This window comes from Bos grunniens, chromosome 11 (assembly GCF_055505025.1).
Source record: "Bos grunniens cultivar Pamir isolate PY7600 chromosome 11, Bosgru_T2T1.0, whole genome shotgun sequence".
In the NCBI taxonomy this organism is placed as follows: Eukaryota; Metazoa; Chordata; class Mammalia; order Artiodactyla; family Bovidae; genus Bos; species Bos grunniens.
In genome coordinates this window covers 100150945-100167373 of record NC_141175.1, presented here as the reverse complement: position 1 = coordinate 100167373, position 16429 = coordinate 100150945, and the positions used below count along the sequence as shown (strand labels likewise).

The following is a 16429-nucleotide window of genomic DNA, read 5'->3' as shown; positions in this document are numbered from 1 at the left end:
TTTATAATTATCCAATGTCCCTCCCTGTCTCTGGGAAATTTCTTTGCTCTGAAGCTTACTTTATTGGATATTAGCCAATCCCATTTTCTTTTGATCTTTTGATTAATATTTTTATGACGTATTCCCTGGTGGCTTATACTGTAAAGAATCTGCCTGCCATGCAGGGGACCTGGTTTAGTCCCTGGGTCGGGAAGAGCCCCTGGAGAAGAAGACGGCAACCCACTCCAGCATTCTCGCTTGGAGAATCCCATGGACAGAAGAGCCTGGTGGGCTACAGCCCATACAGCAAAGAGCTGTATACAACTAACCCTGAATGACTGACTATACGACTAACACGTAATGATGTAACTCTTTCCATTCTTTAATTTTCAACCTGCCTACCCCACTGCATATGGAGTAAAAGTTTTTTAAAGACAACATATGGTTAGGTCATGCTTTTTATTATATTCTGCTCACAGCTATCTTTTAATTGATGCATTTAGATAACCTACATTTTTTGGTAACTATTGGTGTGTCTGTGCTGTTTGAGATTTTAAAAATCTGCCACTTTTTTTTTTCCTCTCTGTTTACTCTCTGCTCTTTATCTCTCTGTTTTCTTTTTCTGTCTTCCTGTGGGTTACTTGAACACTTTTTGTAACTCCATTTCCATCTATTGATAGTGTTTTTGAGCTTTGTATAGCTTTTTTTTTTTTTTTAGTGATTCCTCCAAGTATTATATCATATATTGATATATATACATATATATGTATATTTACAAAGTGTAGATACATATAGCTAATAACAGCTTACTCTTGTTATCACTTACCCCTGTGAGTGTAGAAACCTTTCTCCCGAATGTTTTTTTTTTTTTTTTTTTTTACTTTCCCCACTTATAGTCGTCTTAAACATTTTCTCTATATACATTGAGAACCACATCAGACAGTGTTGTAATTTTGGCTTCAGTGGCCAAGCTGAATTTAGAAAATTCAAGGGGAGAAAGAAAACGTATTGAATTTGCTTGCATTTTCACTCTTTCCCTCTGTTTTCTTAATCCTTGATGTTCCAAAATTCCATCGCTTTCCATTTTGAGGATTTCCTTTAGCCATTATTTTAGGGCAGGTCTGCTGGCAACACATTTTTCTTAGTTTTTCTTCAAATGAGAATGTTTTGATTTCTTTTTCATTACCAAAGGGTGGTCTCACTGGATATAGAATTGTGGGTTGGCATTTATTTTTTTAACACTGTGCCTTAACAATTTTCGAAGAGAAATCTGCTCAAATTCTGTTTTCTCACCCATAGGTAAGGTGTCCTTTCACTATTTTTTAATGCTTGTGCCTTAACAATTTTCAAAGAGAAATCTGCTCAAATTCTGTTTTCTCACCCATAGGTAAGGTGTCCTTTCACTATCTACTATCAAGATTTTTTTTCTTCTTTATTTTCAGAAGTTTGAGTATACTTTCTCTGGAAGTGGGTTTCTTTGGGTTTCTCCTGTATGGGTCTCACTCATCTTCTTGATTCTTTAGGTTTATATTTTATGCCCTGGGTTCCCTGGTGGCTGCCCGCAATGTTGGAGACCTGGGTTGGATCCCTTGGTTGGGAAGATCCCCTGGAGGAGGGCATGGCAACCCACTCCAATATTCTTGCCTGGAAAATCCCCATGGACAGAGGAGCCTAGTGGGCTACAGTCCATGGGGTCACAAAGAGTCAGACACAACTGGGCGACTAAGCACACGTATTTTGGGCCAAATTTTGGAAGGTTTTAGCCATTATTTCTTGAGTAGTTTTCCACTTCCACCCTTTTCCTTTTCTCTTTCTGAAACTCTAATGACATGAATGTTGGGTCTTTTGCTACAGATTTTCAGGTCTCTCACGTTAAAAAAAAAAAAGAAGTCTGTTTCTCACTGTCATTCAGATTGGTTAATTTCTCTCATTTGATCTTCTAGTTTATTAATTCTTTTCTGTTTACTAATTCATACTTCCAGTTTATTAATAATCTGCTTTTGAGCCAATACAATTTAATTTTTAAAGACTTCAATTGTTATATTCTTCAATTCTAAAATCTCCATAGGGTTTTTCTTTGTATCATGTATTTCCCTACTCAAGTTTAAAATTTCTTTTCTCAGGCTTCCCATTTTTTAAATTTGTTTCCGGTGTGATTGTCATTACTCATGCAACATTTTTATCATGGCAGTATTAATGTTTCTGTCAGATGAATCTAACATCTCTGCCATTATGATGGTATCTTTTTAAAAATTATTATTATTCAGCTTGCCATCTTCTTGGTTCCTGGTATGATGAATGACTTCCTGTTGGAACACAGGCATTTGGGGTATTATGAGACCAAAGGTCTTATTTATACCTTCTGTTTTAGGTGGCTTCTTATGGCACCACTCTGGTGGGGGTATGATGGGGAAGGGCTACCTTATCATTACTGCCAGGTAGGCGTAGATTTTCAAGTTCCCCACTTCGTTTCCATTGCCCACTGAGGGTCTGCTCATCACTGCTGCATGGCCATGGGAGTCCCTGGTCCTCACTAGGTCTACACTGATACTATTTATTTTTAGAGTTAAATTCTCTTATTTGCTCTTTGTCCATTAGAATTATCATGCAGTAATAGCAGCTTGTTGATGTGTCTGATCAAAATGGTATTTTCTCACTGTTTCTGTTGCATGTTGCAATTTTATTTTAAGAAATGTATATTTGATTGCTATGTGAATTAAGATACCTACATAGGGATACTTTTGTGACCCTATGGCCCACCAGGCTCCTTTGTCCATGGGATTTCCCAGGCAACAATACTGGAGTGAGTTGCCATTTCCTTCTCCAGGGGATCTTCCCAACCCAGGGATCAAACCTGCGTCTCCTGAGTCTCTTGCATTGGCAGGCAGATTCTTTACCACTGTGCCACCTGGGAAGTCCCCATAATTCCTGTATAACCCAAATTTTGTCCCTGTGTTTTCCTGAACAGGATTCCATCTGTATCACAAGCTTCCCACCATAGTGCCTGAGAGCTGCCTGCTCATCATGGTGGGAATTCTGCTAGGGGGGATTATCTTTGGAGTGGATGAGAAGTCCCCCCCGGCCATGAAGACTGATGTGTTTTTCTTGTACCTCCTCCCGCCCATCGTGCTGGACGCGGGCTATTTCATGCCCACCCGCCCGTTCTTTGAGAACATTGGCACCATCTTCTGGTACGCTGTGGTCGGCACACTCTGGAATTCCATTGGCATTGGGGTGTCGCTGTTCGGGATCTGCCAGATCGAAGCCTTTGGCCTGAGTGACATCACTTTGCTCCAGAATCTCCTCTTCGGCAGCTTAATCTCGGCTGTGGACCCTGTGGCCGTGCTTGCCGTCTTTGAGAACATCCACGTCAACGAGCAGCTCTACATCCTGGTCTTTGGAGAGTCCCTGCTGAACGATGCCGTGACAGTGGTGAGTAACAAGCTCCTGCAGTGTTGCTCTACCAGGCAGGGGCCCCACCTACTGGTCCTGTGCACAGAGTGGGCATCTGAATGGTCCCCAGCCCTAGTGCTGGGAAGGGCCCCTTGCTTGGTTCCAGACTCTGTTCTCACTGTCTTAAAATTCTCAATACCTTTATTATTTGTTATTTATTCATGGACTTCCCGGGTGGCTCAGTGGTAAAGAATTTGCCTGCCAATGCAGGAGGCACAGGTTTGATCCCTGGGTCAGGAAGATCCCCTGGAGAAGGGAATGGCAACCCACTTCAGGACTCTTGCCTGGAGAATCCCATGAACAGAGGATCCTGGTGGGCTACAGTCCATGGGGTCTCAAAGAGTTGGACACGACTGAGTGACTAAACAACAATAGCAACAACAACGATTTATTCGTGATTATATAAAGGCACCTCATCTTCATTTGCCTGGATCACACCAGCTGTGTGGCTCATCCTGTTTGCACAGCTTTGCTGCTGCCAGAGGAGCTTCACCGTGACTATGAGCTGTGTATCCTGGGGGTTTCTCACTGGCAGTTTCAACAACAATGGTCTTTGATCATAATTCAAAGGACTCAAGAGTGGGTAGCCATTCTCTTCTCTAGGGGATCTTCCTGACCCAAGGGCTGAACCTGGGCCTCCTGCATCACAGGAAGATTCTTTACCATCTGAGTCACCAGAGAAGCCTGTGACATGTGTTGTACAAGTGAAATGGTCAAGCCCTCTGAGTGCTGCTCTCCATCTGTGGATGCTGTGTTTTTTATTTCCTGATTTGAAGCAAAGTTTTTGTTACCCAACTCACTTCCTATTCCTACTCAGCCAGCAGACTTTGGGTCCTCATTTTTCCGTAGGTGGGTATTAATTCAGAAAATGCAAATTGTTTTTAATTCTCACTAATTGATACATAATTAGAGTCAGAGGCTCTTATGAGCTTAATGTGAGCAGAATTGACCTGCTTCCCGAGCTCAGGCAAGAAGCCTCTCTCCTCACCCACACAGCTGCACAGAGCTCCTCCACCAGTCAGGGACGCTCAGGTGACCTTGGGTATGTTAACCAGTCAGTGAATGTTGGTGATGCTGTTTTATGTTAGCCAGGGTTCTGTAGCAGAGATGGTGATAGGATCAGAGTCAGTAATCTTTTGTGAATCTATATCTTGTGTCCAGAGTTTTTATAGCAGCCTATGAAATAGGTATTCTTCCCATTTTGCAGATAGGAAAATTGAGGGAAATATTAAGTAAAGTGTATTTAAGTAAGTTAAGTAGGTTATTTTACCCCCTCTATTAGTTCCTATCATTAAAATGGCATTCTTGATTTGTTTAAAAGTTCACATAGATTACAAGGAAAGAAAATCAGTTCCCTTCAGTTTTATTGTGTATGTGTAACTTAAGAGTACCTGGAAAGAGTCCCTCCATCTGAGTTGGAGAGAGGGTCCTTTAAATAATATCTTTTCTAGTATGTTTGAGCTTCCCAGGTGGTAGAGTGGCCAGTAGTCTGCCAGCAATGCAGGAAACACAGGTTCGATCCCTGGGTCAGCAAGATCCTCTGAAGAAGGAAATGACAACCTACTCCAGTGTTCTTGCCTGGGAAATCCCATGGACAGAGAGGAACCTGGTGGGCTACAGTCCATGGGGTCGCAAAGAGCTGGACACGACTGAGCGTGTGTGCGCGCACACACACACACGCACACAATATTTAGTATCCTGTGTGTAGGTCACGGGGCATCGGCTCTTCAAAGATAGGTTACTGTGATCAGCTTCAGAAGCAAACTGAGACTATCTTTTTAATAATTCAGTTAAAGTTTACAATAATATGACATCCAAATAACAGTTAAGATAGAAACCAACATTGTTCTCTGTTAACCTGTATTCACACCCTTGACCTGAATAAAATATCACCTTTAAGGCTATTCATTAACTCTGTGTGGATATTATTATGTAAAAATAATTTTCTGTTAAGGAAACCCCATTTTTAGAATGTTGTTCAGTTGTTAAGTCATGTCTGACTCTTTTGACCCAGTGACCGCAGCATACCAGGCTTCCCCGTGTCTCACTGTCTCCCAGAGTTTGCTCAAATTCATGTCCATTGAGTTGGTGATGCTGTCTAACCATCTCATCATTTTTAGAATAGCTGAGAGCTATTTTGAGACAGTGAAGTCACCTCATTCAAGTAACAAAATCCACTTCATTTATTCCATTATTCATTAATAGTGGTTAGTCATTCACTCACCAGTATTAAATTTTAAGTGGGAAACTGCCCTAATGATGAAGATGCTTTATGCTGCTGCTAAGTCGCTTCAGTCATGTCCGACTCTGTGTGACCCCAGAGATGGCAGCTCACCAGGCTCCCCCGTCCCTGGGATTTTCCAGGCAAGAACACTGGAGTGAGTAGATTGCCATTTCCTTCTCCAATACATGAAAGTGAAAAGTGAAAGTGAAGTCGCTCAGTCGTGTCCGACTCTAGCGACCCCATGGACTGCAGCCTACCAGACTCCTCCGTCCATGGGATTTTCTAGGCAAAAGTACTGGAGTGGGGTGCCATTGCCTTCTCCGGAAGATGTTTTATAACTCATTCTAGTTTCTGGAGGCATCACGCTTTCCTTGCTGACTGATGTTCAATGTATACACTGTTACCAGGGAGACTGGAAATTTTAGTTGACAATCTTGGGTCTATTTAGTGTATAGAAAACCTCACCAAGAGATAATAGTATCCTGATGCATTGCTTTTAGGAATAGGAGAGCATCATCAGGTCTGTTTCAGGATGACCTGCCACTTCTTTACACTGCTGTCCTTTCTCTTTTGAGATTTCACATTCAGTCACCTCAGTGGTCTAGTCTTTGAGTGTGTCAAGAATCAGACCTCATGGAGCGCCAGGCTGGGCTCGCCGTGTTATTCAGCAGCTTCCCACTAGCTTTCTATTTTACACATGATAGTGATACAGATCTATACTACTTTCTCTCTTTCCTTCCTCCACTGTGTCCACAAGTATGTTCTCTAGATTCCATAAATATGTGCTAATATGATCTAGAGGAGTTGGGATTGGGGGAGGGAAGGGAGGCTGAAGAGGGAGGTGATATATGTATAATTGTGTTTGATTTGCGTTTTTCTATTGTAGAAACCATCACAGCATTGTAAAGCCGTTTTCCTCCAATTAAATAAATTAAAAAAAAAAAGAATCAGATCTCACACAGATATAGAGAATGGATTTGTGAACACAACAGAAGAAGAAGGTGGGCTGGCTGAATAGTAGGTTGAATTAACCAGGTGTTAGGAACAATTAGAAAATGATGTACAAAATTACAATTTTGCGTCCCAGTCAGGTATCCTTAAAGAATTGAGGCAGAGATGTTGGGGGCTTTCCAGGTGGCTCAGTAGTAGAGAACCCACCTGCTAATGCAGGAGATGTGGGTTCGATCCCTGGGTGGGGAAGATCCTCTGGGGCAGGAAATGGCAACCCACTCCAGTGTTCTTGCCTTGGAAATCCCATGGACAGAGGAATCTGGTGGGCTACAGTCCATGAGATCACAAAGAGTCGGACATGACTGAGCACAAGGACTGACTCAAAACAGAACATATCAAATGTTAATATATACAAGTATTTTTAAAATAATAACAATGAATAGAAACATTTGAAAGTACCCAGTTTTCACATTAGCCCATCTCAGAATTGAGCAAACAGGCACTCTTGGCTTTTCAGTTTTCTAAAAATACAGTTGTCAAGTTGAGGTCAGCTTTGCACAGACCAGCTAGAGACATAATTGTAGCCACATATGTAATATGTATACATATACTGTATATAAATTATAGCTTCAAAAGCACCTTTCTGTATAGATTCCTTTGTGGTAAAATGAAAAGATTTAACTGGAATGCACTCACCATGGGGTTATGGCTGGTTGTACCTAAAAGAATTTTATCTTGTGCTGATCGCTAGGTATCAGGTTCAGTGTACAACAGGCAGGAGGTTATGGAAAGCTCTCTCGTTGTCAAGGTAATGTCTCTACCTAAGATACTTTCTCCTAACGTGGTCCAGCATCCGAGGAAGTTGAATGATCAAACAGGAGCTTCTGCCAGCTCACTGAATGTGGGGAGCCCGTGACTCAGCCATACACTTTGGAAAACCTACAGGGATATGAAATACAGAATATGCATTAAATATCGTGATGGATGGGGCTGCCAGGAGAATCGCTTGGGGAAGTTTAGGGTGTTGCCAGTGAGTTAATCCTTAGGAATGAGCACCTGACTTCCTTTGGAGACATCTTCGGTGTCTAGATGGGGTGGGGTGGGGAGATGAGATTGAAAGAGGAGAAGTCACAAGTTCTTTGCACAAGGAAGTTCTCATTCCTCAGAGAAAATGAGGTCAGCATTTGAGAGACAGCACCAACAACACAGGAAGCTTCGTCTCCAGATGCTGAATGCTTTGGGGGGTCACCTGCGATGCAGGAGGGCAGAGGGAAAGACGATTTGCAAGGACTGTTGGAGTCCAGAAAGGCCAGAGGGGAACAGCAGCTTCAGCTGAGCCATGGGAGACAGATAAAGTTTCCCCTGGTTTGCAGGCTGGGTTTCAGCCAAGAGAAGCCAGGGGCAGGGGTGCATAATTACACTGTGCTTTGTGGAGCAGTAATGAGACCCTGTCCGAGACTGCAGGTGTTATAATGCATTTTTTAAAAATGCATCAGGTGGGGACTTCCCTGGTGGTCCGGTGGTTACGATCCCACTCTTCCAATTCAGGGGCACAAGTTCGATACCTGGTTAGGGAACTAAGATCCCACATGCTGCCATGGTGCAGACAAAAATAGAAATGCATCAGACATATTCAGCCTTCTTCCCAGAGTCAGGCAGCCAATGATTTTAAATTGGAGAGTGGGGAATGGAACAATGCTCAGTCGTGTCCGATTCTTTGCAACCCCATGGGCTGTAGCCCACCAGGCCCCTCTGTCCATGGGATTCTCCAGAAAAGAATACTGGAGTGGGTTGCAGTTTCCTTCTCCAGCCAGTCTTCCTGACCCAGGGATTGAACTCAGGTCCGCAGCATTGCAGGCGGATTCTTTACCATCTGAGCCACCAGGGAAACCCGAGAAATGGAATAGCAGTATTTAAAGGAAGTGAGTCTTGTGGTGGCTCCAGGAAGCACTGCACAAATGAGTGATGCAGTTTGCTTGTGCAGGCTGGCAGCAGGGCAGAGGAAGCCATGGCGCCTGGGAACAGACCCCAGAGCCTGAGTGGCCCGGGGTGGGGGGGCTGTCCATGCAGAGCTGGCACCTGGGAAAGCTGTCCCTCACCCCGGGAAGCAGGTGACCGTCAGCTTCTGGCCTGGTTGTTTAGAAGCAATGGATAAATACAGCGCATCTCCGATCCACTCTCAGGAAGCAATCATGGTGTGTTGATGTGGATGAAATCTGATGTGTGGCAGGCTCTGGGTGATAGTAGGAAGCAGCAAGACTTGAAGCCAGCTCCTTCCTGGAAAAGGATAATCTTTCAGGATATTTAAGTCCTTGGGTTTGTAAGTTGCTTGTTTCTTCTCTTGTGTGCATGCTTGGCTGCTCAGTTGTATCTGACTCTTTGCAACACTATGAGCTATAGCCTGCCAGGCTCCTCTGTCCATGGGATTTCCCAGGCAAGAATACTGGGGTGGGTTGCCATTTCCTTCTCCAGGGAATCTTCCCAGATCAGGGATAGAATCTGTGTTTCCTGCATTGGCAGGTGGATTCTTTACCACTGAGCCACCAGGGAAATCCCTATGATGGCATAAGAAAGAGGAAAAGTTCCCTGAAACCTGTAAAGTGTAGGCTATAAAGGACCTTAAATGAGGAGGAAAAGAGTGAAATGGCTATTTGCTGGGATACACCCTGATTAGAAGAGTCTCTGCCTCATTCTCGTGGTTAAAATTGAAGAACTGACCCAGAGGTGGGATACCTGGATTCTGGTATCGCCTCTGGTATTTTGACTGCCTGTGGATAAGTGGGTTTAATTCTGAGTTTCTCAGAAACCCAGGGAAGGTGTCACATGGACTGTACCCTTAAGGTCTTTGCCCCCATGTCCCATCAGCTGACTTTCCTGGAGATTCTGGCTGCAAACATCACAACGAAAAGAAGCAGAGCATGTGCCCATCTGTATGTCACTTGCTGGTTTTGTGGAAAAAAAAAAAACCAAATGTTCAGGAGTGAGGCATTGTTTCCAGTGCCGTGTGCTCAGTGATCCTTAGAAACATGTTTGAAAACAGGTGTGAATGCCTGTTATTTCGGAATACTTAATTAAACTATGTGAAAGACTGTAGATTTTTCAGAAACTGAGCACCAGTGTAGTCCCATCACTTCGGAAGGACAGATGTGTATGAAGTTACAGCACACACACACGCACATGCAGTGGTTGCTGCCTTTTTAAGAAAACCTGATCAGGTCTTGTGTTTCCTAAGAGGTATGTGGGTGGGCGGGGCAGGGAGGCAGGGACCAAGGGAGGACCTCAGTGACAGAGCGGGAGGATGTCTTCAGGGAAGAGACCACTATGGATGGGCAGACTGACCCCCCAAGGGGGCCTTGAAAGGTCACTGAATTCACAGCCGACACCCACAAGCTTTCTCTGTGACACAGTCCTCATCGGGCATTGGGAACACAAGCAGGGCGTGTTGAAGGGTGACCAAATCTTTTAAAATAATCTTTTAGGGTCTAAAAAATAATGTTTTAGGAGTAAGTCATATAAATAATTTTGAAGTCTCCTCTCTCTTACGTCTGAAAATAGATTTCCTGATGACACGCTTTCATCAACACTTTTTGTTTAAAGCTATTGAATGCCCGGGTTTCCCAGGTGGCTTGGTGATAAAGAATCCACCTGCCAAAGCAGGAAATGTGGGTTTGATCCCTGGGACAGGAATATTCCCTGGAGAAAGAAATGGCAACCCACTCCCATATGCTTGCCTGGAGAATTCCATGGGCAGAGGAGCCTGGTGGGCTACAGTCTGTGGGGTCGCAGAGTGGGACGTGACTTAGCAACTAAACACAACAATTAAATGTACTGTTAAAATGTGAGATAAAGAGATGCCCAGTCGCTCCCACTCATCGTCCACTTTGGAGCACAGAAGATACGCCCTTATTAGGAGGCAGGGGCTGCGTGGATGATGGGGAAGTTGGCAGGTCCTGACCTCCCTCTGCGTCTCCCACAGGTCCTGTACAACCTGTTCAAGTCTTTCTGCCAGATGAAGACCATTGAGACCGTTGACGTGTTTGCTGGCATCGCGAACTTCTTTGTCGTGGGGATCGGTGGGGTGCTGATCGGCATCTTCCTGGGCTTTATAGCGGCGTTTACCACGCGCTTCACACACAACATCCGCGTGATCGAGCCGCTCTTCGTCTTCCTGTACAGCTATTTGTCCTACATCACGGCCGAGATGTTCCATCTCTCAGGCATCATGGCGTAAGTATTTGACTCATGCACACGATGGCATTTCGTGGAATTCATGTGTTCTAAGCTATGTTTTACACGTTATGTAAAAAGAGTAGATGCTCTTGAATTCTTTTAAGAAAAAATTAAAAGTAGATTTTGCTTACTTTTTGCGTCAAAGGAATGAAAGTATGGGTCAGCCAGATTTGTACTAAAGTAATCTAGTGCTGACATGGAACAGTACTTACAAGTGACCTCTTGGGTCTCATGAAATATGACGAGAAAGTGTTGGGGCGGATGGTGAGGCACCAAGAATTTTCTGAGTCTGATGACCATTTAGTGTTGCCCAGGTCAGCTTACTCCAACAAGGTTGTTTTCCAAGCTGAGTCTGGAGTTCTGCAATTGCTTCTGTATATTCATTTGAACAACATTAGTAGTAGAAAATCTTCACTCTGTGTGATATATTCGATTTGAGGTTATAGCTTTACATCATTCAAAGCAAAACTCAATGAATAAGGCACACCATCCTGGCCTTTGAGCTGAAAGAAGTATGGTTATAAAGCAAGAGTGGATAGTTAGTTATCCACTATCCACTAGCTAGTGTGTCACCCACTAACTGATTCAGAAGAATGTTTCCAAAAAGCTGTACAAGTAGCTGAAGAATGGTTACATTTGGGTCCAATGTTAGCCTATTAGGAGGGTCACTTTGACAGAGTTTACTTGTTGGGCGTGGGTGTTTTGCAGCTTCCAAAAATAAACCTATTATATTATGGCCATAACTTGTAGAGGGCCAGTGTGAAATGCTTTGTAATAGAATGCCTTTAAAGGTTTTAATTTTGACGAATATTTATTTACAGCTTAATACATGCCAGGTTCTCTACTGGGGTCTGCTATCCATGTTTAGGGTTTGTGTTGTAAACGTGGGTCTAGTTCTTCTTGGAGTTTTCTTTTGCAGTCTGATTCCCGTGATGCTTTGAATATGGACTGTTTATTTTCTGCCCATACCACCGCTTTTGTAGCAGAAGCAGTGAGGTTCGTCTCTCTCCACAAGGAGAGCGGCACCCACTGTAATGAAAGCCATGCATTAGGAAGGCACGTGATGGTCTGTATCCCAGGGAACCTAAATAAAGCACCCAACTAATCCAGTCTGACCCAGTAACGAAAGGGGCAGCGTCTTCCTGGTGGCTATTCATGTCATTTGTATGACCTCCAGTGTCCTCACTGTTCTTTGACTCGTGTCATTGAAGGTGTCTGATCAGCTGGTGACAAGGTCTCTGCAAAGATGACAGGGCTGGGACTTTGCATCTAGTTTCCCAGCAGTGTCCTTGCAATGGCTGGTGTGAGAACCTTTAACGTGTATAACCTATATATATGAATAGAGCCTGACCCTTGTTGTTTAGTCACTCAGTCGTGTCTGACTCTATTCCAACCTCATGGACCATAACCCACCAGGCTCCCCTGTCCAGGGGATTCTCCAGGCAAGAATACTGCAGTGGGTTGCCATTTCCTTCTCCAGGGCATATTCCCAGCCCAGGGATCGAACCTGCATCTCCTGCAATGGCAGGTGGATTGCTTACCACTGAGATACCAGGGAAGCTCTCATTTTGACCCTGGGCATATGTAAAAGTTCTAGAACATCCACGGAGCTATCTAGATATGCTTGTCAACTTTCCTGATGTTCAAAGCAGAAACTGGTATGGGAAGATCCTGAGTGTGAGGGGGACAGGTGAAGTGCTAACCGGGGTAGAGTCCTGGTACATCTCTGCTTAGCCGTGTCTGGGAGTTGGAGTCCACAGAACTCAGAAGGCTGGTGATGCCCCAGGTACCTGACCTTCTGCGAGGGTGGGATCAGCGCTGTACTTGCTCTGGGAACTAGGATCTTAGGGACAAATTAGGGCCACATCATGGTTCCCAAGTGTTCAGGAGAGTTTTCAATTCAGACATTAAGAGTTAGCTAGTTTCTTGTTTTCTAATTTTCTGGTACCTTCCTGCTCATTCTATGCTGGGATGAGTCGTTGAAATAGGGAAGGTGCATACTCGTGTATGTCTGTGTATGTGTGTTTCAGAGTGCATTTCCACTGCTCTGGAGCTAAGGTTAATGAAAAGTTTCTAGTCTCTTAAACATGAACGTTCACATTGCCATAGCATGGGACCCTCGAGTACTGTAGCTTTATTGCTGGGGATGGAGAAGGGACTCACAGCATTGATTTTAGAAATTCGTGCCTTTGTTCATATGTTTTGAACTTTATGTTCAGAAAACTGCTCAGAGTTAATTCCCATTGTCCCTCTTACCCAAGGACACTAACAGATGCCTAATGTAATTCCTTAAATCAGATCCACAGGGATGTGAACTGAGCCGGGACTCTGTTCCCCCTTGTGAACATCACCCCTTTCTGGTCCTCACCTTGTACCTTTGTATTGCTTTGGGATCCAGCCAGTGGGATGCTGAAAACCCCCTGTCCCAAGGAGGGAATGCTTGGTTCCCATGGCAGCCAGCAGCCCGCAGGTCAATTACTGACTTCTTGCTATGCTCTAAGAATTTCAGAAAATGTTCAAGTTCTCCTTTTGAGATGATGGCGGGCACCCAATATTCTTGTTTTGTTTTCATTAATTAATAATTCCTTAGTCTTTCTTCTTTAGAGGACATTTAAAATGCTTTTGGGCTTCCCTGGTGGCTTAGAAGGTAAAGAATCTGTCTGCAGTGCAGGAGACTTGGGTTCTGTCCCTGGGTGGGGAAGATCCAGTATGGCAACCCCCTCCAGTATTCTTGCCTGGAGAATCCCCATGGACAGAGGAGCCTGGCAGGTTACAGTCCATGGGGTCGCAGAGTCAGACATGACTAAGCGACTAAGCACAGCACACACAAAATATTTTTGATCTGTTGTTTCAGTGATTTTAGCAGCATTATTGCAAAGAAAGTAGGAAATGTTAATGGCCACTTCCATCTTATGAATATTCATTGAATATCCTGAATATTCATTGGAGGGACTGATGCCGAAGCTGAAATGGCCACCTGATGAGAAGAGTTGACTCACTGATAAAGACCCTGATGCTGGGAAAGACTGAGGTCAGGAGGAGAAGGGGACAACAGAGGATGAGATGGTTGGGTGGCATCACTGACTCAATGGACATGGTTTTGAACAAACTCCAGGAGATAGTGAAGGGCAGGGAACCCTGGTGGGCTGCAGTCCATGCGGTTGCAAAGAGTCAGACATGATTTGCAACTGAACAACAACAAATCTTAGGAATGAGCAAACTGAGGCCCTGGTGGGCAAAATCCTTGGCTGTAGGGTGAGGCCTGGACCCTGCATCTACAGGTATCAGGCCCACCCAGGATGTGTCCAGTAAAATAAAAGTAAAAAATGAGCACTTTTCCATGCCATTTGTTTGTTTGCTTTTGGCTGTGCTGGGTTTTCATTGCGGTGGGAGCTTAGTTGCCCATGGCAGGTGGGATCTTAATTCCCCAACAAAGGATCAAGCCTGCATCTCCTGCACTGGAAGGCAGATTCTTAACCACTAGACCACCAGGGAAATCCTCTCCATGACATTTTAAAATGAGACTTTAACAAGAATTTCCAGAGTGATAGGCTCAGGGATGAAGTCAAGTGTTGGGCTGATGTCCCTGGACTGTGGCAGTCACTGCTGGGGTGTGAAGGTCATGTTCCCTTTCCTTCCTGTTTTCCTTTGTACGAGACCGTGATTGTCATCTACTGAAAACTTGGAAAACAATAAGAAACCGTGTTTTTGCTTGCCATGTTGCAGCTTCTCTCCTGGTTCCTCCTGGTGATGGTTTGCCCACCATCTCTTCAGGATACAATTATTTGGGGCTTCTCTGATGGCTCAGGGTAAAGACTCTGCCTGCCAATGCAGGAGACACAGGTTCCATCCCTGGTCTGGGAAGATCCCACGTGCCTTGGCACAGCTAAGCCCGTGCACCACAACTGTTGAGCCTGTGCTCTAGAGCCTGGGAGCTGCAACTACTGAAGGCCGTGTGTGCCTGGTGCTCCACAATGAAAGAAGCCGTCACAAGGAGAAGCCTGCGCACGGCTACTAGAGAGTAGCTCGTGCTTGTCACAGCTAGAGAAAAGCCCACGTAGCAACAAAGACCCAGTGCAGTCAGAAAAAAATAATAAATAGATAAATATGCAAGGTAGACTCTCATTTCTATCATCATTAAGTCCAGATGAACAAAGAAACACTTGCTGTACAGAATATCAGCGATTATAAAGATCCAAAATGTAACCAGCAATGGCCTCTGGTATATAGGCTTATCTTGAAGTTTCCCAAAATACCTCACCCCTATGACCACTGCCCCAAAGAGCAGTCCCAGGGAAGGCCCTGGTGCACGTGGCATGGGCTATGTCGTAAGAATGAGTAAGAACCCAGTTTTAACTTGGAGAGAAAATTCTTTAGACTTTGATGCTTGGAGTATTCATGAGCATGCTTTTGGAAGAGCCTCGGGGTCTAAAGGCTGCAGTTGCTGCAGATGAGGTGGCTCTTTTTCCAAGATCAGCACGGGGCATTTGTGACGGGAATTCCTCTGATGGGGGAGGTGGGGAGGGAGATGAAGTATTAAGAGGCTGAGAGCAAGCCTTGTTTGTTTTGCTGGGTGAATCCCTGCCACACTGTAAACGCATTCGCAGAGACAGAGCATCCCGTTTACATCAATGCATTGAATCGAAGAAACCATTGAATCATGAAGAACCCACTGAATCTCAAAGAACAGTTGAGGGAAGGAGAGAGGGGACCATAACACAGGCTTCCATCTATGGCTCTGGGTCTCCTGCTCTGTTCACTGTGTCTTTGTACCTTATGTTGTCTCGGCAAATAAAAGCTTTATTTTTGGGGATGTTTTTGGTACCTTCAGTTATATCCTAGACTGATCCAAACAGACCTCGTTAAAATCTTAGGTTTTTTTTTTTTTTTTTTTTTTTGATATTGAGCTTCATGAGCTGTTTGTATATTTTGGAGATTGACCCTTTGTCAGTTGCTTCATTTGCAAATGTCTTCTCCCATTCTGCGGAGAAGGCAGTGGCACCCCACTCCAGTACTCTTGCCTGGAAAATCCCATGGTTGGAGGGGCCTGGTGGGCTGCGGTCCGTGGGTTCGCTAGGAGTCGGACACGACTGAGCACTTCACTTTTACTTTTCGCTTTCAGGCATTGGAGAAGGAAATGGCAACCCACTCCAGTGTTCTTGCCTGGAGAGTCCTGGGGACGGCAGAGCCAGGTGGGCTGCCGTCTCTGGGATCGCACAGAGTCAGACACGACTGAAGTGACTTAGCAGTCTCCCATTCTGAGGGTTTTTTGTCTCATTTATGGTTTTCTTTGCTATGTGAAAACTTTTAATTAGGTCCAATTTGTTTATTTTTGTTTGTATTTTCATTACTCTAGGAGGTGGGTCAGAAAAAGATCTTGCAGTGATCTATGTCAGAGAGTGTTCTTCCTGTTTTTCCTCTAAGAATTTTATATTATCCAGTCTTACATTTAGATCTTTAATCCATTTTGAGTTTATTTTTGTATATGGTATAAGGGAGTGTTCTAATTTCATTCTTTTACATGTAACTGTTCAGTTTTCCCAGCACCACTTATTGAAGAGGCTGTCTGTTCCACTGTATATTCTTGTCCCT

At 44.3% G+C, this 16429-nt stretch overlaps 1 protein-coding gene across 2 annotated transcripts in view; it reads left to right on the top strand.

Moving 5' to 3' along the window:
• The window catches only part of SLC9A2 (solute carrier family 9 member A2), a 91224-nt gene that overhangs the window by 25476 nt on the left and 49319 nt on the right, over positions 1-16429 (top strand). For both annotated transcript variants that reach the window (XM_086327902.1, XM_086327903.1), the window contains exons 2-3: positions 2948-3411; positions 10584-10834. In XM_086327902.1, the coding sequence (XP_086184028.1) occupies positions 2948-3411; positions 10584-10834 (715 nt within the window). The remainder of the gene's footprint in view (positions 1-2947; positions 3412-10583; positions 10835-16429) is intronic.